General features: G+C 57.0%; 2 protein-coding genes across 14 annotated transcripts in view; one reads left to right on the top strand and one right to left on the bottom strand.

Moving 5' to 3' along the window:
- The window catches only part of PPP1R13B (protein phosphatase 1 regulatory subunit 13B), an 89,668-nt gene extending 85,453 nt beyond the window's left edge, over positions 1 to 4,215 (top strand). For all 11 annotated transcript variants that reach the window (XM_070593386.1, XM_070593382.1, XM_070593393.1 and 8 more), the window contains 3 exons: positions 359 to 525; positions 1,740 to 1,939; positions 2,831 to 4,215. In XM_070593386.1, coding sequence (XP_070449487.1) covers positions 359 to 525; positions 1,740 to 1,939; positions 2,831 to 2,872 — 409 coding nt within the window. In that variant the 3' untranslated portion in view covers positions 2,873 to 4,215. The remainder of the gene's footprint in view (positions 1 to 358; positions 526 to 1,739; positions 1,940 to 2,830) is intronic.
- Positions 4,216 to 4,300: 85 nt separating this feature from the next.
- On the bottom strand, positions 4,301 to 18,433 carry ZFYVE21 (zinc finger FYVE-type containing 21). Of its 3 annotated transcripts, none has more exons than XM_070593440.1 (8): positions 18,191 to 18,412; positions 9,846 to 9,896; positions 9,164 to 9,332; positions 8,199 to 8,274; positions 8,021 to 8,112; positions 7,332 to 7,385; positions 5,107 to 5,249; positions 4,301 to 4,943 (listed from the first exon to the last, which is right to left on the bottom strand). In XM_070593440.1, exons 1-8 carry the CDS (start codon positions 18,326 to 18,328, stop codon positions 4,908 to 4,910), a joined length of 759 nt encoding a protein of 252 aa, XP_070449541.1. In that variant the 5' UTR covers positions 18,329 to 18,412; the 3' UTR covers positions 4,301 to 4,907. The 3 variants fall into 3 exon arrangements, with proteins under 3 accessions (XP_070449541.1, XP_070449544.1, XP_070449542.1); XM_070593443.1 differs by lacking the exon at positions 18,191 to 18,412 and adding an exon at positions 17,621 to 17,899; XM_070593441.1 differs by lacking the exon at positions 7,332 to 7,385 and having other exon boundaries at positions 18,191 to 18,433.
- Between the last annotated feature and the right edge of the window lie 82 nt (positions 18,434 to 18,515).

Below are 18,515 nucleotides of genomic sequence, written 5' to 3'. Positions count from 1 at the left end.
ACTGTCTGTCCCGCTGTGTTTGTACATCTGTTTTTTTTAACTGTGGTAGAAAATACATTTACCACTGTAGCCATTTTAAGGGACACGTCAGCTGTGTGAAGTACGTTCATGTCGTTGTGCAACGAACATCTATTCTATAGGCCATTTCTCAGTCCATGCCCTGCTCCCTCTCTTCAGAAATTTATATGTGGTCCCAAACAATTTGTTAGTAGAAGTTGCACCATTAGAAACACAACTGCACAGAAACTTGCAGGGCCCCGGGGCACAGCACAGCCCTGAGAGGTCTCTAGAGGGCTGCATTGCAGGAGGTGGCCAGCGTGGCAGCGCCTCACAGCAGCTCACCTCCCGTCCATTCCAGGACGCCGCTGCACTGCGCTGCCTCTTGCAACAGTGTTCACCTCTGCAAACAGCTGGTGGAGAGCGGCGCTGCCATTTTCGCCTCGACCATCAGCGACATCGAAACCGCCGCAGACAAGTGTGAAGAGATGGAAGAGGGCTACATCCAGTGCTCGCAGTTTTTATATGGTGCGCAGCGGAGCTTGGAGTGCGCCTCAGGTTCTCTCTGGCTGCAGTGGTGACGTGCGCCAGTGCTGCCTGGCCAGGGGAGAAGCCCTGACTTCAATGTCGGGGGCAGTGCAGGAAGGTTCATTAGAATGGAGGTCACGCTGTCCCTTAGGTTAATTCCTGGGAACATGTTTGAAAATTCGTGTTGTTAGAAGGATTCTGTGCCAGATTGCTAAAAACCAAAAATCCCCTCTCTCTTTGCACAGGTGTTGCCCCTCTGGGCAGAGGGTTTGGGGGCGTGGGTGGCCAGGCAGTGCCTGTGTACTGCTGCTGCAAAGCACCAGGACTTGAGGCAGCCCAGAAAGAGGCCTGTGAGAGCTGTGCATGTCCCAGGGTCAGGCCAGGGTAGGGTCCCTGTCTCCGTCCTGTGGTGACCATTGATAAGTGAGCCTGTGATGAGTGAAGCTCATCATGTCTTAATTAAACTGCTTTAGCCAGGGTCCGAGTTCCCAAGAGATGGAAAATCTTCTCTGTTCTGAAGGCTGAACAGTCACAGGTCATCCATTCTACACAACTTGAGAGCCTGTGGGCCGAGTCCTGTGTGAGACCCTGGGGATAAAGTGATGAACTAAGTAAGACAGGCACCTCCTCCAGGCCCCAGCTCCCAGTGAAGAGAAGGCAGCGTGCCCTGAGGTCCGTGTGGTGGGGCTGGAGAGGCCGCAGTCACAGTGACACCTGTGTGGAGGAGGGAGGTACCCGGGCCGTTAGCACCTCTGGCCTTTCTTGGGTTCCCGCAGGTGACTTCTGGGCATGAGCTTGCTCATTGTGGTTCACCTGTGTGCAGCTCCTTCACTGCCATTTATAAGTGCTTTCTGCCGTCCAAGAGCAGTCACACAGCTGCTTTAGTTATTGACCTTTGAAAGTTTGTTCCAGATGTGAGTTCTAAGTCTCATCTTAAGAAATGCCTTTTGCAACAACACACCTTTGCCTCTGGACTCAAAACTTCAGTAGCAGTCATGGGACGTAGAAAGGACTGTTGACATTAAGCAAAGGGTCTTAAAGGCCTGGGGACCTGGCCTGGGGAGGCTCAGGCAGTGTGGCCCTGGCTTCTGACCTCTCAACCATGGGCATCTGCTGGCCTGCCTGAGAACAGTGGCATGTCCATTCTGGTCCTGGAGTGGGGCTTTCTGCAGCCCGGCCTCTGCAGAGCCCTGACCCTTTGCTCTCTTGTCCAGGGGTACAGGAGAAGTTGGGCGTGATGAACAAAGGAGTGGTGTATGCCCTGTGGGCCTACGAGGCCCAGAACAGCGACGAGCTGTCCTTCCACGAGGGCGATGCCATCACTGTCCTAAGGCGCAAGGACGAAAGCGAGACTGAGTGGTGGTGGGCTCGCCTTGGGGACCGGGAGGGCTATGTGCCCAAAAACCTGCTGGGGGTAAGCACTCTGAGCTCGTTCTCCTGGGGTCTGACTCAACTGCTCCAACTTCACTCCCAAGGTTATGCACCAGGAAATCAGCTGTCCTTTTCTACCTGCCGTAAGTCAGACAACACCGGGCATAGCATGGGGTCACATCCTGCTGGGTGACTCGTACAGGAGACTGCCTTTCTCCCAGCCCCAGTGCCCCCCTCTGTAGACGGGCAGGTCCGCAGAGTTGGCACAAGGCTCTGGCAGACCCCTGGAGAGCCCCAGGCTTACCTCACACCGTGGGAGCAGCGGGGGCATCTGCTCTTGGGGAGGCCCGGACAAGGGCTGCTCACAGTATGCTCTGCCCATGGGGAACTACAGTGAGCAGCCAGCCTCACGCCAACCAGAATTCTCTGCAGCTCAGAAATTTCTTTAACGGGGATGAGGTGAGGAGCCTGCAGGTTGCTACCCGTGTTGTATTAATAATTGCATCACTCCTCTGGCACAGCGGCTGCCTCTGCTCCCCACCCCGTGTGCCTCTCTGGGGCTGGCAGATGCTGCTTGCATTCCGCAAACATGCACTGAACACCACGCACCTGCGAGGCACTGAGGGGAACCCAGCAGTGAACCGGGAGCTTACGGTGACAAGTATTTCAGTTGGTACTAAGCACTGAGAGATACAGAGGGATAGGGTATCCTGGGGGGGGGGGGGGGGGTGCAACTTTTCAAGGGAGTTAGGGAGGGTCTCAGTAGGAGGGTTACAGCCCAGCTTCTGCCTGGAGGAGGAGCTAGCCATGCAGCCACCTGGGATGAGCAGGAGGTGGGGAGCCACACACAGGCCCAGGGAAGCCTGGCACCTGGACGCTGATTCCTGCTCAGTGTGTTGTCTCTTGGTCCTAACTCATTTCCGTTGCTTCCCAGTTGTATCCCCGGATCAAACCCCGACAGCGAACGCTCGCCTGAACTGCCCACTGGAGCACCCACCGCACAGGCTCGCCAGCGACGAGGAGCCACTGGAGAGATCATTCTGCCCTTTCCCCAGGAAAGCTGAAGCTAGAAATGGTTTTAATGGTGCTCACTTTAGCAGACAGCGTCCACAATGTGAAATTGCTGCAGTTTCTGGTGAGGCCCTCTCTCCAGTTTGCCCTTAACTGGGAGAGGTACTTTCGCCTCCAAGAAGACTGAATTTTGCCAATTACTGTAAATCTAAATAAATACCCAGCTTTCTAAACAACTGCCCCTGTTGCCAGTAAGAAGCCCTGTGATACCCCTGGTTGGTTGCCAATGAAGACAAACGCTCTGACTGACTTGGCCCCAAGGCCGTCCCTTGTTCTTGATGTCACCCCCACCCCCAACAATGAAAACTTGCAGCTGCTGTGAGGTGCGCCCCCTGCTAGAGCCCTACCCTCCTGTTACTGGAAATCACAGAAACCCATCATCCTCTCACCCTCACCACACGCGTTTCTTTCCCTCATAACCAGAGGAGCCCCCGTCTGGAAACTCCTGCCTAGTGGTGGTCCCTGGCATGTGTCCTGCCGTGGGTGCTCCACTTCCTGTTCCAGGCATTGGTCTAGGTCACCCACAGGCTGATGGTGCTGGGCTGGACTTCTGTGCCCTGGACACGAGAGCCCTCGAGACCAATTGACAACACAGTCAGGAGCCTCAACACAGCACTGTCCCCTCCTTCGTTCACAGCACTACCTTTTATGCAGCCTCTTGCTGCCCAGGTGTGGTTCTTACCTCTCACAGTGTGGACATGCTCTGCTCTGAGTGCGGGCAGACCCTGCAGCCCATGGGCCAGGAGGCTGAGGGCAGTCATTCGGGGTGGGGTGGACATGGGGAGGCCTGTGTGTCAAGAGGGGCAGCTGTGGGGCAGAAGGGCCCAGGGCCCAGCCGCCCCAGTCCGGCCAGCAGTGATGCAATAACCTTTGCCCCAGTTCCAGACTTAAAGTAAGTAAGGCACTTCCCTGAAGTCTGAACGAACTGTACACACAGGCTTTTATATACCAAAAGTATTTTTTGACTAGACCGTTCAAAACTACCAGAATGACATTGGAAATGTTTTCTCATTAAAATCCAGGCCCTTAGCCTTTATTTTCCATGTACGAGTCCTGTGTATAATTTATGTATAAATATGTGTATAGATCTGTTGCTGTAGTCGATCACCTTTAAGCATTGCTTGTACACAGTGTGGTGATGAAAAGTGAACGCCCTTGTGGGGCAGCCTCTGCTGCTGGAAGCAACTGCTGTGTCCCGACACCGCTGCTGCGTGTCACTGTGCACAATAAACGCTGTCTCCCACCGCGGCTGTGCGTCTTGTGTTCTGGAGCCGGAACCGAGCTAGAGCGGGAAAGCTCGGGGTATCTGGACACAGTGAGGTGAGGCCTGGTCTGTATTTTCAAAATAGGATTTAATCATAAGCTTTATATACAAATTATTGTACAATTATTTTAATAAAGTGGAACAGTAAGTGAAAAGTATAAAACACAAAGCTGGATCCTTCCCCTTAGTGACATCTCAAAGGTTTGTTCATAGCCCCAAATTAGTGACTCAGTAAACGGACAGTCTGTGAAATGGGCTCAGGCAGACTGTACACAGGTGTATGAGAAACCCGGCAGGCTCCAGGACAAATCAAGCCTGAGCCACCACTGCCCAAATCATTTTATGGAAGAATTAATGAGACACTAGGGGGCCAGAAACTTCTAGTAAACCTGGGCACTCATAAAACCGTGGCATAGATTATGCTAAAAATAGTTTAGCGGTAGTGTAGCTCAGTCTCTCCCATCCCCAATTATCAACAAGATATTTGTGTATTCACAAATTCTAAAGCATGAAGCTGTTTAGAGCATTAATAAACTGTGTACATATTGCACTAGGTAAGCGAACGCTTCTGTTTCTCCAAATACTTGAATTGCATTTCCCACCACATGTGGAACTAGCGTCTGTGCATGCACAGAGTGCAGGCTCCGCTGTTCCAAGCTGTCTGTCCCACGTGGAGTTACTGGTCCCGAGATTCGTAGAGGAGCTTGACAGCCTACAAGGTGACCAGAAGTAAATGTGGAGAAACCTGATTGGTCCTGTGCTGGCTGGAGCTGGTGTGGGCACCCCCAGCTGGCAGGAGGCAGGTCTTCCTCTGGGAAAAGGGGACCTGTGCTCTAAGCAGAAGGGCCCAGCCTCCCAAGCCCCCACCTCAGTACCTTGTGCATGGCTGCCAGCCACGCCGTTGACTGCCTCCTGCTGGCATTTGCATCCTCCCCAGCCGTCAGCTTCAGCTGGGTCACACCATCTGCCCCTGGTGTTGTGTACTGGAGGGACATGCCTGTGGCCCGTGCGTTGCCTCCTGGAGGAGGGAAACAAGGTAAGAAGGCACAAAAGGGACCCTAAGCACCCAAGATGCCAGCCATGATGTGGTGGTGGCCAGGATGCCTCCTTCTCCACCCTCAGGCTGGGCCAGGAGAGCTTGGTGGCAGAGGCCTGTGCTCAGGAAGCACCCAGTGAACACAAGCTCCTCAGGCCTTTTAGTAGATGACCCCAAGTTCACAGGATGGGAAAGGGACTGAGTCACCGAGCCTGGTGCCTTCTAGGACCCTGGACAAACAAATCGCACTAAGAGAGACACTGCTGCCTGCATCTCCCGGTCCTGTGTGGGACCCCTGCCATCAGGAAACCCCGACAAGGCTGGCTCCATCCAAGCTCCGTCACATTTATCTGTAGCCAGGGCTGGCAGAAGCAGGGCTGCACCAGTGCACAGGCCACCCAGAGGCCAGGTGGTCACAGCCACGCCCCCAATGAGAACCAGGGTCAAAGCTCAGAGACTGAGGATGCAAGCAAGGCCCAGCACCAGAGAAGTGCCACATCCTGGGTCACCAACCCAGGGAGCCAACGCAGCACCCTAGTACACGAGCTCCTGCAAAGATGCCGCATAGGGGAATCGGCCTGCTGGGACACGGCCCGTCTTTGGGCCATGACCAGCTGCTCCATTGATGACAACAAGATTCCAATGCCTGCTCTGAGAACCAAGCGCTTGAACGGAACGGCTCTTCACAGTCACGACTACAGTCAGAAAAGTCATGTGAAGACCAAGCCTCACAGTGAACTTTACCAACAGTTTTTCTACTTTGTGACTTCAGTTTTCAAGAAAACTCCGTTTGGCGCAGTAATCAATCAGAGAGAGACCTCTTGAGTCCAAACTGAGGCCTGACTCTCCCACAAGCCAGAGTGAGAGCCACGACTACAGACAAGGGGGGGTGTGCTCTGGCTGGGAGAGGCCTGACCAGCTGTGAGAGGGTGACAGCTATTGAGTGCTGTACCACCTAAGGCCAGGAAGGCTACTCAAACTGACCTTCCACAAGCCACGTTCCTACCCTGCGTGTCAGTCTGGCTTGTCCCTGACTGGGCTCCTTGCAGGTTCCCACCAGTGCCTGGAGCAGGCTCACTGCAGCTCTGCCCAACACCTGCTTTTGTAAGTCAAGTTTCATTGGCACACAGCCCCGGCTGTTTGCACTCTACAAGAGTCCATGTGGCCGCAAAGCTCCACAGTCACTGCTGGGCCCTCGACAGAAAAAGCTGTGTGCCCTGCTGGAAGTCTGCAGCCAGCAGGCAGGCTCCTGGCTGCCTTCAGCTCAGGGAGCTGTTCCAACGCCCCAGACCCCATGGGAAGACAGGGGTCTGGGGTTTTAGAGGGTCTAGAAAACTTGGCAGAGCAGCACTCACTGTGCCCCCAACCCCACTCCACGGGACTGTAAGGTGCCAGAAGTCCGAGGGCCCCGCCAAGGATGGCACACCTGCGACCAGAAGCTTCACTAGGCCAGCTGGGGTGGCAGCCTCCTCCTTGGCCTTGGGAGGGGCAGCACACCAGCACCCAGGCTGACCTCTAGCATCTCCTGCCACAGGCAAGCAGCTTGGTGTCACCATGCACACCTCTGTGTGCACGTGAATAGAGGTGGCAAAACACTGGCCTGGCCCTCTCACCTCATCCTTCAGGGGGCTCAGATAGTGCGGAGAGTCAGAGAGTGCCGGGAGGCACAGAGGCTCCCAGAACAGCACCATGAGCCAGGCTGTGAAGGGGCAGGAACATGTTGGGAGAAGGGCCACTACCCACTTCACGCTCCCAATGCCCTCCAGACTCAGCCTGCTCAGGGCCAGCAGATACAAGAAGTTGTGAAATGTTGGGTAATGTTTCCCCCATTGGAATAGAAGAACTGAGCAAATTAAATACAATTCTGCTGCTGGCATATTTTCATTTATGCTTTATATACCCACATCTTGGACCCAACTCTCTTTCAAATCAACCAAAAGAAGTGCACGTGTGTTTCACAGAGAACTGTGGCGTGGATCACCCCCACAGACAGACGCAGGGCATCAAGGGGAGGCACAGGGCCCACAGCATGCTGGGGAGAGCGGCGAGGAGCGTGTGGCTGACCTTCTGAGCCGGGCTGGCTCCCCAGGAGGCTGGCGTAAGTGTGAATGTCTTTTTCTACGTCAAGAAGGTAGGCAGGCAGGAGAGAACAACCAAGAGCCAGTCAGGAAAGAGAAAGCAAGATGGGTTAGGTCTCATGGGTTTGCTCACCACACTTCATATAATTTGGATGCAAACTCCACTTCAGTGGAAAGACGGCTACTGAAGCGCTAAAGTTTAGATGGAAAGATGCAGACTGGGCTACATGCTCCGGAAGCTCACAAGGAAATGTAAAGGAATTTTGTTTCCACAGACCCTGACAGGAGCGGGAATGCCAGGATGCCTGGATACTGTTTCCCAACTGGCCACCACTCCAGACCCTTCTGGGAATCTGGGTGATACCGACTGCGTCTGGAGCTTTACCCTGGGTCTGAGTCGAAGGGTGAGTAAGGTGGCACAGGAGGGCATGTCGACAACACATGCAGGCACACTTCCCTTCATTGTTTTACTTGTCAAGCCCCTACTCACCTGGCAAGTTCCTAAAGCCACTTACTCAGAACAAGCCCACAGAGGACAGGCAGGCATCTCGGAGACCCTGCCAAGAGGCTGAGCAGGATGACCTGACAGACCCGTCCTTGCTGCTGCTGTTTATCCCAAAAGTCACCCAAGCTGGCACCAAATCTCCCGTGTAGTAAAGGGCACGCCGTGGTTACCTCCAGGAGGGAAGCCTTCTGTGAGAACCTGCACGGTTGAAATGTGTGCGATCTCAATCTCGTAGTGGCTGTCTCCATCCAGAAGCAAGTATCTGTCCAAAAAAAAGGGTGTCCAGACCACGTTCCTCCAGGGCTGATGTGACAAAGCTGTCAGTGCCAAGCAGCGTCTGCCCCTTACCTCTGGTTGTTGGAAAGACGACAAACCATTGTTTCTGATTTTTCCGAGTTTCCAAAAGTTACGAGGAAGGTAGCTCCTTGGGATACAAAAACAAACGTGAGAACACAGCTTCTCTCACCCTGCGCCCTTCCCCAGCCAGGCCAGCTGCCCGGGGACATGCACACGCTCAGAGCACAGAATGGAAACAAGCAAGAGCTCTGCTGCACGGGCCCTCAGGTGAGGCAGCAAGGCCGCGACGGAGTGCGGATGTAACAGGCACGACGAAAGGCGCTGTCAGAGAGGTTCTGCTTGCCCACAAAGGTGCAGGGGACTCCATCCCAAAGGCCCAGCTCAAAGAGCACTCTCTCCCCTACCCACACACTTGAGGAGGGACCAGAACAGGCCCAGGATGGTGGAGAGAAGACACCTAACACCCACCCAGCCCAAGAGGCACAAGACTTGCCCTCCTGCCAGGAAGCGATGCCCTGCTTTACAGAGGAGGGACGGCAGGGGCAGGCCTGCGGAAAGAGCGGCCAGAGCGAGGACCAGGGCGGGCCGTGGGGAGGATGGGGGTTCAGTTCTCAGGAGCTCCTGAGGGGGCAGACCCTTATTCCCTGGAAAGCTCCTCCTCTTATGCCACGCAAACCCCGAGATGGCCGGGTGGAAGGTTCTGCCTGCTGCTGGCGCCGTCCTCTGGGGCCATATCACAGCGACCCATGTAAGTACCGCGTCCCGCCCGGGCCCAGGGCCTCCCACCCAACAGATGTCCCAACTGCTGGTCCCAAGCCCAGCGAAGTCAGACTGACATTTTGGGTGACGTTTTCATCTTGGCAGAGAGGAGCTGGCTCTGTACCTGCTTCTAAAGGAGTGCAAGAGGGAGAGAGGGTGAGACAGAACGTCACAGAAAAGTAGCCACAGCTCGAGCCCACCGCAGCGACACAGGCACCAAGGACCAGGTGTCACGGGCAGGACACTGGACTGCTTACCACTCAGGAGCACTTTGAGCTGCTTGTCGTAGAACTCTGCCTCCTTGTGGGACACCAGGGCGCACTCGGCACACTGCCGCACGGGGTCCACGAAGCACATGCGCCTCAGCGGCACCTTCTGGCTGCAGCACTTGTCACAGAAGCACCTGCCGCACCGGCGACAGTGGTGCTGGAGACGGCAGGGGGCAGGCAGTGAGCAGGGGCCCGAGGACAAGTGCACCCCGCAGGGACCACCTCCTAAACACGCCTGAGGTGGGACACGCTGGGTGAGGGCCACAAGTGCATTCCCAGACATGGCCCCAGATGTCAAACCTGGCCACTCAAAGGACGAGCGTGCCCCGAGGGTGCCCGCATGCAGCAGGCCACACTGCTGCTGCTCCACTCTCTCTCTCTCTCTGAACCCTGCGTCCCGCTGGCCATGGACCAGGACACCCACCTCTGTGCCACTGCGAGCCAAGGACTGTTCAGAGTAGGACACCCCGAGGACGAGACCCAGCTGGAGGGGCAGCAGGAGTCCCTGTCTTACTGATTCTTACACAGGTGGCCCCCGGGAAGAGACAAGGCTGCACTCTCCAGTCCCTCCCAGAGAGCTGGCCCCCCCAGGAAGAGGCTGGATGCTCCGTGGGCGCCCCCCCCCAGTCAGTCCTTCACCCGCCCCTGCAACCCCATGGCCTCAGCTCACCTTTCTGGTAAGGAAGTCAAACTTGGTGTCACACTGCATACATCTTGGGCACTAGGAGGGAAGGAGACAGTCTCAGAACCCAGCTCTGTCACTGGCTGAACTGCAGAGGCAGAGCTCACAGGGGATGGGGAAGCCCACCTCCCCTCTGGACCAGATCGCTCCCATGGCCTCCCCACATGCCAGGCAGCCTGTGGTGGGCAGGAGGCAGCACGCTGAGCTGGGCGCCAGCCCAGGAGCCAAGCGGGCTCAGCAGGTCCCCAGCCCCAGGCCATGGTGTGCGGTGGGTGCTGCTCAGAGACCTGCAGGAGACACGCCAAGGGCACAGATGGGGGCCGAGACTGAGTGCCCAGCGGCCAAGGTCCTGCCAGGGTAGGGAGTGGGCCTAGATGTCAGGGTGTGCTCGGGCCAGAGGGCAGTGGTTCGAGCCTGCCTCACCAGGCTTGAGTGAGCTCACTTCAGGAGCTCCCTAGTCCTGTTACCAGAACAAAGGACCAGTGCCGTGAAATGACCATGAGATTCCACAGCAGGAATTACCATAAACCAGGAAAGCACACGCGCTCCCCCACTTTATAGTGAAGAAGGCGCGCTGAGTCTGCCAAGTTGCAGGGGGAAGTCCCAACTGGCAAAGCCCGTCCACGTGAGACACAGTGTACTCTGCTTGTTTACTGAGTCCTCGAGCGCGCCCTCACGAAGGCCCGGGAGGGAGGGTTTGGAAGAAGTTGAAGCAGGACATGGGGATGACGGGTTTAATGTGGTCAGCCGCCAGACCCAGAAATGCTCCTCAGAGGAAGGAGCTAGAGGGAGGAGGCTGAGACCCACGACCCGGGGCTCAGGTGGCTGGACTTGCTCAGCAATAGGAGTCCCACAACTACAGACCCTCGCAGTGCAGACACCAAGGAAGGTCAGGAAGTCTGGCTCCCACGAGATGCAGGGATTGAGCGCATGGCAGCAGGGTCTCCCCTCCCCCAGAGCTCAAGGAACAGGCCAAGCCCTGCTCCAGACACCGAGGACAAGGGACTTGAAACAGCCACATTTTCATCAACCACACCAACCAGATCAAAGAGCTCAGACCTCTAACACAAGAGCAAGTCGTTTTAGAGCTCACCACCACGGACAGACGGGCCGTCCCAGCATTGACAAGGCTCGGTGTCCCCTAGTGGGAAAGCTGCTCCTTGACACAAATGTCACTTCAGCCAGGAACAGTGTGACAGTAAAACCGCCCACCTGCCCAGGCAGGGAAGAGGGTTTATAATCAGGACCTGCTTCACAGGACAGACCAACCCGACCACGTGACCCTGAGGGAAGCAGGGCAGGCCCATCAGTCGGCCCGGCCATCAAGGGCTGCGCCCCACGCCCTTCCCTGCGGCCAGTGCCTCACTGACCGTCTTCACTCTGGTCAGCCAGCAACGCACTCATCCTGCAGGCCAGCAGGGGTTCTCGCTGCAGCCCCGCCCCCGGTTCTTGTTCCCCATTCCACCAAGGCACAGGGGCCTGAATTCTCGGCACCCTCTCCTCTGGGCCTCGGCCTCCTCAAAGGCAGCAGACTGTGGACACCGTGGGCCCAGCACCAGGCTGGCTGGCGCACGGGCTCAAGATCCAGGCAAGCAAGTAGCTCTGAGGAAATCCACATGAGGTGCCAAGTACGCACTATTCATAGTTGGTCCCAGAGGCCAGTGGTGCCGGGACCCTGCAGATGCTTCGGGAGAAGAGCCGGGGCTCCCTTCACCGTGGAAGGAGAGGTGCTGGTGCTGAGGCTGGGCCTTTTCAGACGCCACCCTGCAGCAGGAAGGGCATCCTCAGCCCTAGCAAGCTCCACGCGGCTGCGGCCCCTACACTGGGCACGGTGTCTAGGCTTCTCCAGATCCCGTAACTAACATTTTCCAGTTTCCTTTTTGCTCTTAAGCTGCTTCCTGGACTTGGACACAGGGCCTGCCCCATCCAGGGCCTTCCAGAACCATCTACAGAGTCTCCACCGGCTTTAGGCATGGGCTGGCTGCTCACTGCGCTGCTGCTGCTTCTGGAAGCCCAGCTCCTGCCACTGCCTCTCGCTTCTGTCAGTTCTGGAACATTGTGTGGCACTCAGGACCCTGCCGGCACCCATGTGCCATGCTGTTCCATGACCCCAGACATCCACCAGCCACAGAATCCACTCGAGAAAGCCTCCACAGCAGTGACAACTAGTGAGGCTGAGCAGCCGGGAAAGCCCACGTTACACCCGGTTCTAGAGAGACTGACTGCTTGCCGAGCCTCCCGAGGGCAGGGCCCACCCTGTGCTCCCTCAGCAGCACTGCTCCGTCTCCCCAGCAACACAAAGGGCCGCATGCGGACTGGGAGGCGTGTGCTGGGCAAGTTGAAAGACCAATTTCTAAACATAAGACCACATCTAGAATTTAAAATTTGCTCCCTTAAAAATATAAGTGATCTACAGGGCCGGCCCTGAGAGCAGCGGTTAAGTGCGCACGTTCTGCTTTGGCGGCCAGGGGTTCGCCGGTTCAGATCCCGGGTGCGGACATGACACCACTTGGCACACCATGATGTGGCAGGCGTCCCACATAGAAAGTAGAGGAAGATGGACACAGATATTATCTCAGGGCTAATCTTCCTCCGAAAAAAAAAAATGTGTGTGTGTGTGTGTGTGATAAGTGATCTAGAAGGTTTTTATCATTCTAAATAACCAATGAGGTTATTCAGAAAACTGACAGATTTTTAAACAAGGTAATTTCCTGTTGATTATATAAGAGAAAATACCTGTTAAAATTATCAACAGAACAATTTAATGTGAAGAGAGAATTAAATAAGGAAATAAAGCACTGGGTGAACATCTCAGAGTAAAGCTGCCGCTGAAGAACTGACATGGGTCTGACAAACCAGCTCCCCCAAAAGGAAACAAGCACAGGCGCGAGGACTAGCCCACGCGGCTTTCTGAGGCTCCAGGAAACTGCTACTTGGGGAGAGAGGGAAAAGTACAACGTCCAGAAACCAGCTGTGATCAAGCTTCCCCTGTATGTAGCAAAAAGCGTCTGAGTGCCCAGGCCTCTGTGTGTCACCGCGTCACCGCTGAGGTGGGCTGGGGCTGATGTTCAAACAAGCACAATCATGGGGAAGAATCTGCAAGAGCAGACCTACCCAAAGGGGCTGGGAGGAGCTGAGCAAGGGCCCCAGGTGACAGATATGCACACACAGACCCATCTGCTGCCTGATCCCCTGGCCGGGCTGCTCCACAGACCTGCAGATGCTGCCCCCCGGGGCTGGGCAGCAGGACCAGTGTCAATGTCCACATGAAGCCGCATAAACAGAAGAGCCTCCAGCCCAGCCCCTGGGGCCCCCTGCACCCACTTCCACCGTCCTCGGCCCTGGCCCGGCAGACAGGAGGGAGGAAGCTGGTAGCAAGGAGCGGCCACGAGAGGACAGGGAGCTGGGGCAGGTGGCATGGGATGGCTCCTAGTAAAATCCCCAACTGCGAGCACACTCCCCTGGCTGCAGGCCCTCGAGTCAGAGCCCGGGCAGCTGTCCACTCCTTGCTGGTCCAGTAAACCAATCGCTGAGTGTAGATGAGGTTGAGGCAGATGCTGTAAACTCAGCTTCCGGGTAGATAAGTAAGGAGGCTACCAGAGGTCAAAGAAGAAACCAGAAAGGCCCTTGGGCAAACCTGGCCTGGAGCAAAGACTTCCCACAGAGGGGCCCTGGGGAATTGTGGGATCCACCCCAGCCCCACAGCTGAGGGCAGAGGCCCCGGGCACAGAGCTGTTTGGAGAGCTGAGGTCTCTGCCAACCCACTGCCCTGACTCAAGCACAAGGAGCCCCCACAGGTGCCCAGGGCAACTCTTCAGAATCAGCCCCGGTCCCCAAAAGATAACGGACAGAGCATCTCCCCCTCAAGAGTCAGGAAATACAGAGTTTGGAAAGTTTCAGGAATGTTAAAAAAAAAAAAAAGTAACTATAGAAAACACAAAGTTGGAGGACACATGCCTATCCTCCCTTTGAGGCTGGAGTGACAGGAGAGTCACACCCTCCCACACTGTCCCCTGGCACTGGTGAGAGACGCTCCCTGGCTGGCTGGCGCCAGCCTCCCACACCAGACTATTTCTTAGGTTCCTCAAAAATCAATCAATCATAAAAATAAACTTTAAAAATACAAGTACTGAAGTATCTTTGTTGAAAGATAATCCTTTTTAAAGGGTAGAAACATAATTCCTAGAAATGTAAAATGAACCGTGTCAAAGATTTAACACGCTAATTAATGAGGGAGCCAGTAAGACGTTAACAACCCAGCTGGAAGGAGAGCCCAAAGAGCAGGCCCAGGGCCGCGAGGAGCAGGGGCGACTGGGAACGGATGCACGCGGCCACTGGCACGCGGGTGGTGTGTGACAGAGAGTGAGCGGGAAGGGGGAGGGAGGGAGGCCTCCGGCACCTCCAGAGGACAAGACCCACTGGCAGCACGATCAGTTTTCTGCGGCGTAAAGAGCTGTCGGAGAGTTGGGAACGGAAGGTGCAGACGCCACAGCTGTCATCACATCTAGGAAGGAAATGCCAGGCCCCGCCCGGGGGTCCGCGACGCCCAAGAAGCCTTCACTGTGGTTCACGGTCCCGGTCCCTCCCCACAGCAGACAGCCTGGCCAGCCAGTGGGGCCGGGCGGCCCTCCTGGTCAGGCAGAGGCTCCTGCAGCCACCTCACAACAGGGGACTCCCCGTGACCCGGCAACTACGAACCCCTGCCCTTTGGTGTTCCAGGAACGTGTGCTGCAAAGGCCCCCCCCCCCCATGACAGAGATAAGACTCACAGATGCCCCCCGTTCACCGGTGACAAGGCCGGATTTGGACCCCAAATCCCCACAGTTCACACTATTTGACTGGCTGACCTGTTTGTCCCCTCATCAACCAGAACAAAATGCCCACTAACCTGACTTGATCAAACTTTAGTTCAGCTTCTCTCCTTCCTTCAGGACCCTGAGCTATGACCCACCCTCAGCCTGACACGGCCGACCTCTGGGGATGCATCCCCTGATGTGTGGTCAGGCTACACCACCTGCAGCTGCACCCCTCCACCTGCTCATCCCCCACCCCATTCTCTTCTAGCCTGGGTCACTCCCCCCTTAAGAAAGTCCTATTCTGCCTGACCCTGGAGACCCGTGCGCTGGCAGCAGTCCCTCTCCCCTGCTTGCATGGACCCTGTGAGGAAAATCCCTCCTCACCCGAGTCCGGATTTGTTTTCCATTTGACACACTTGTGCTCTCTCCTCCCTGGTTCTGCATCTGCAGAGTTATCTGAACCTCAAAATGACAGCACGGAGCGGTCATCATCATTGGTCATACCCAACGAGGATGGGAAGACAGGGGGAAGGAGTGCAAAGCTGCATGGGTTTTAAGGATCAAACTCAATATTTGGGGCTGCTTGTGACAAATCCTTACAGCTGCATGCCCAGACAGCCCACCCCTAAGCCCACTCTTCCTTGCTAAGGGACCCTTTGATGGCAGAGTCACTCAAGCCCGAGAGCATTCCCAAGCTTCCTCTGTGCTCCCACAGCTCCCGCCTCCACCTCCCCAGCCCCATGAACTCCAGGGAAGGCGCGGACTGTGTCGTCCTCCCTGTGTGTACACTCGGGAAGCGATTCTCAGTTATTTCTGGGGCAGGAACCCCTCTGAGAAGCTGAGAGCTACAGACATGTGCACACATACCGCCAAATTTTCCAACCTGTTTAAGGGACGTCCCCGCGGGCTCAAGCTAATAACCTGGCACAGACAGGGTCAGGCACCTGATAAATACTCAACAGATGTGGAAAGGGCTGGCCTCAGACTGAAGACAGAGCCATAATGAGAAATGGGGTAGCGTCTACAGATGTGACAATGACACCAATCTAAGCACAGCCAAGAAGTGGGGATAATGGGTGGAAGCTGAGGATGACATGTCACCCCCCTGCTCATTCCAAACCACCACACATAAACCTACTTCTCACAGCTGGTTATCTCCACACATACGTCGCCTCCACACACCCAGTGATCACGCCTCCCAGGAGCACCGTGCAGGCAGAGTGCGGCTAAGTGCGTCCAGCTTGGCGCCACTGAGCACCAGGCCACTGTAAGTGCCGCCACACTCTGCCCCTTGAGCCACTGCAACCACGGCTGCCTGTTTGGAGTCTCCCAGCCCAAACAGCCCACTGCAAGTCTCCCCTCCTCCAGAACACTCTCTCTGGTGGTTTTTGCAGCCCCAATACATCAAAATATGTCCTCAAATTCCGAGAAGTCCACCCTCACTTGGCTGTCCCCTCCCCTCCTCCCAGCTCACTCGCCTTCTAGGGCCTTCCTTGGCTGCTCAGATCATGGCTAATCATAGTTCTAACACATGGGGGGTTGTATTTCTGGAGGGACACCCCGCCAGCCTTCCAGCATCGGAACGAAACTTCTGTCAAAGGAACGGGTGCCACACTGACTCAAGCATTTCAACACAACTTAATCAGAAGTTCGCAAGAGTTCTCAGGACCGCGGAGGCCGAGCTCCAGACACAGCTCACCCACAGGCCCGCAAAGCAAGGCAACTTACGCAGGAAACGCACGAAACAACTATTTCAGGAAATACCACAGGGGTGAGAGAGGGAGGGCAGAGGGGATACAGCGGCCAGCTACAAAGCAGCCAGAACTGGGAAAACACGGCTGCATGCAGCCGGGGAAACCCGTGCATCGTCCAGACCACGCGTTCCCGCGCATCCACACGGTCCCTAACAGACACGTAGCACTTCCGTGCTGCTAAAATTTCATGGGGGGATCAACCAGGAAAAAAAGATCTACAGAGGCTGCAGGGAGGCAATAGTGGAAAACGCTGAGACACTGCCTCAGGCTCTAGGACACCCCTCAGGTGATGCTGGGTGAACCGAGGGAGACAGCTATGGACACGGTCTGTCCATCCGCTCAGGACCGTGGGCTCCCCTCCCCCACTGTGGAAGAGGGCAGTTCGCCTCTATCTGCACTTCATTCACTTGCCATCCTCCACGCCAGTGTGTGCTGCTTCTCCTTGACCATGATGACATCTGCAGGGCTCCCTCCCTGAGTCAGTGAAATGAACTCTGCGACACTCTTCAGTTACGAAAATCAGAGTTTTATCTTTTAACAGCACTAACCAAGAGAGTGACGTGAGAAAAGGCACATTGTTATCACAAAGAAGACAAACACCAAGAGTAAAAATGCAGGAAAGAAAGAGCACAAACAGGGCGTCCTGGGAGAGGGAGAAGACGTGGGCGGCTCAGTGACGATCTCCCCCAGTGGCTGGGCAACTCCCACGCCCCTGCGCGCCCACCTGCCCTGTCTCTTTCACCCTCAACTCAGTGACTGCGATCAGAGCGCCAGGGCGGGGCGGCTGAAGGAGAGGACCAGGCGGGGCCGGGTCTGTGCCCTCCTCCCAGCCGCCCTGCCCCCAGGCCCCGGCCCCCGCCCAGCTGCCTGCTCTTCACCGCCCACTGCAGTAAAAACACCTGATTTCATTCCTCTGCTCAAAACCCGCTGCTCAAAACCTACTTTTCCTCTCAGGGGAGGGAGGCAAAGTAGTTTATCAGAGTGCGGGAGCGGGGTTGTAATTCAGAGCATTTTCAGAATTCAGAGTTCTTGGATGTCTCCGACAGGCCGATCTGCAGGAAGGCACGAAGTTGCGCCGGCTCTACGCAGCTGAGGAGCACTGGCTACGGGATCGAGTCCAGACTCCCTGGCGCGGCACAAAAGGGCCTTGAGAAGGGGCCAAGGGGCTGCACCCGCCCCGCCAACGGGGCGCTCATCACCTCCCAGCCCTCACCTGCCAGCCGCAGCTGCTCCTGCCTCTCTGCCTCTCGGGAGCAGGTGCAGCCCCCCCAGCCAGGGCGCCTCCTTGTGCTCCATCTGGGGACTCCCACCGAAACACCGCCGCCGCCGCCCGCACCCCCGAGGGTCCCTCCGGAGAACGCCGGATTACAAATAAACGCGCGGCTCCTCACTCCCCCGGCGGGCAGGGCCCGGCTCTATCGCAGCGGGTCCAGCCCAGCAGCTCAACCGGTGGATGCGGCGGATTCGCAGACGGCGTCGCGCGGGGCACGGCACTGGCCACGTCCGGGGGGAGGCCCGCGCGCGGGGCGTGTTTCTGAGCTCTGGGAGACACGGGGGGGTCTGGGCGCCCCGAGAAAGGGAACCAGGCAGAGGGCCCCGGCCCAGGAGCGGGCGCGCGGGAGGCAGGAGCCGGGGGCTGCCGAGGGGCGCGGGGCGGGGTGCCCGGGAGGACAGCGGGGCCACGGGAGGCGCTCCGGGGTCCCGGGCGCAGGCAGCGGGGGGGGGGGGGGGAGGGCCCGGGGCGCGGACGGGGGCGGGGAGCTGGCGGGCGGCCGCGACCTACCTCCTTGTCCGGCACCCACTGCGGCTCCTCCAGGCCGAAGGGGCTGCCGAAGGCGCGGTGCTCGGGCACCATGCGCAGGCCGCTGGAGGAGCGCACCAGCTTCTTGGCGTCGCGGCGCGCGGCCACCTCGGAGGACATGACGCCGCCGCAGCGATCGCCTGCACCCGCGCCCTCGCCCCGCCCGGAGCCCCGCCCTACCCGCGCGGCTGACAGCGCCTGCGCCCAATCGCCACGCCGGGCTCGGAGCGCGTGCCAATCAGCGCTCGGGATCCGCCCCATGGCTGCCCCCTCCAATCCGCGCAAGGGCACCTCCCCTGCCACCCTG

The sequence above is a fragment of the Equus przewalskii genome, chromosome 25 (genome assembly GCF_037783145.1).
Source record: "Equus przewalskii isolate Varuska chromosome 25, EquPr2, whole genome shotgun sequence".
Lineage (NCBI taxonomy): Eukaryota > Metazoa > Chordata > Mammalia > Perissodactyla > Equidae > Equus > Equus przewalskii.
The sequence above is the reverse complement of the archived record's forward strand: the minus strand, read 5'-3'. Positions and strand labels throughout refer to the sequence as shown.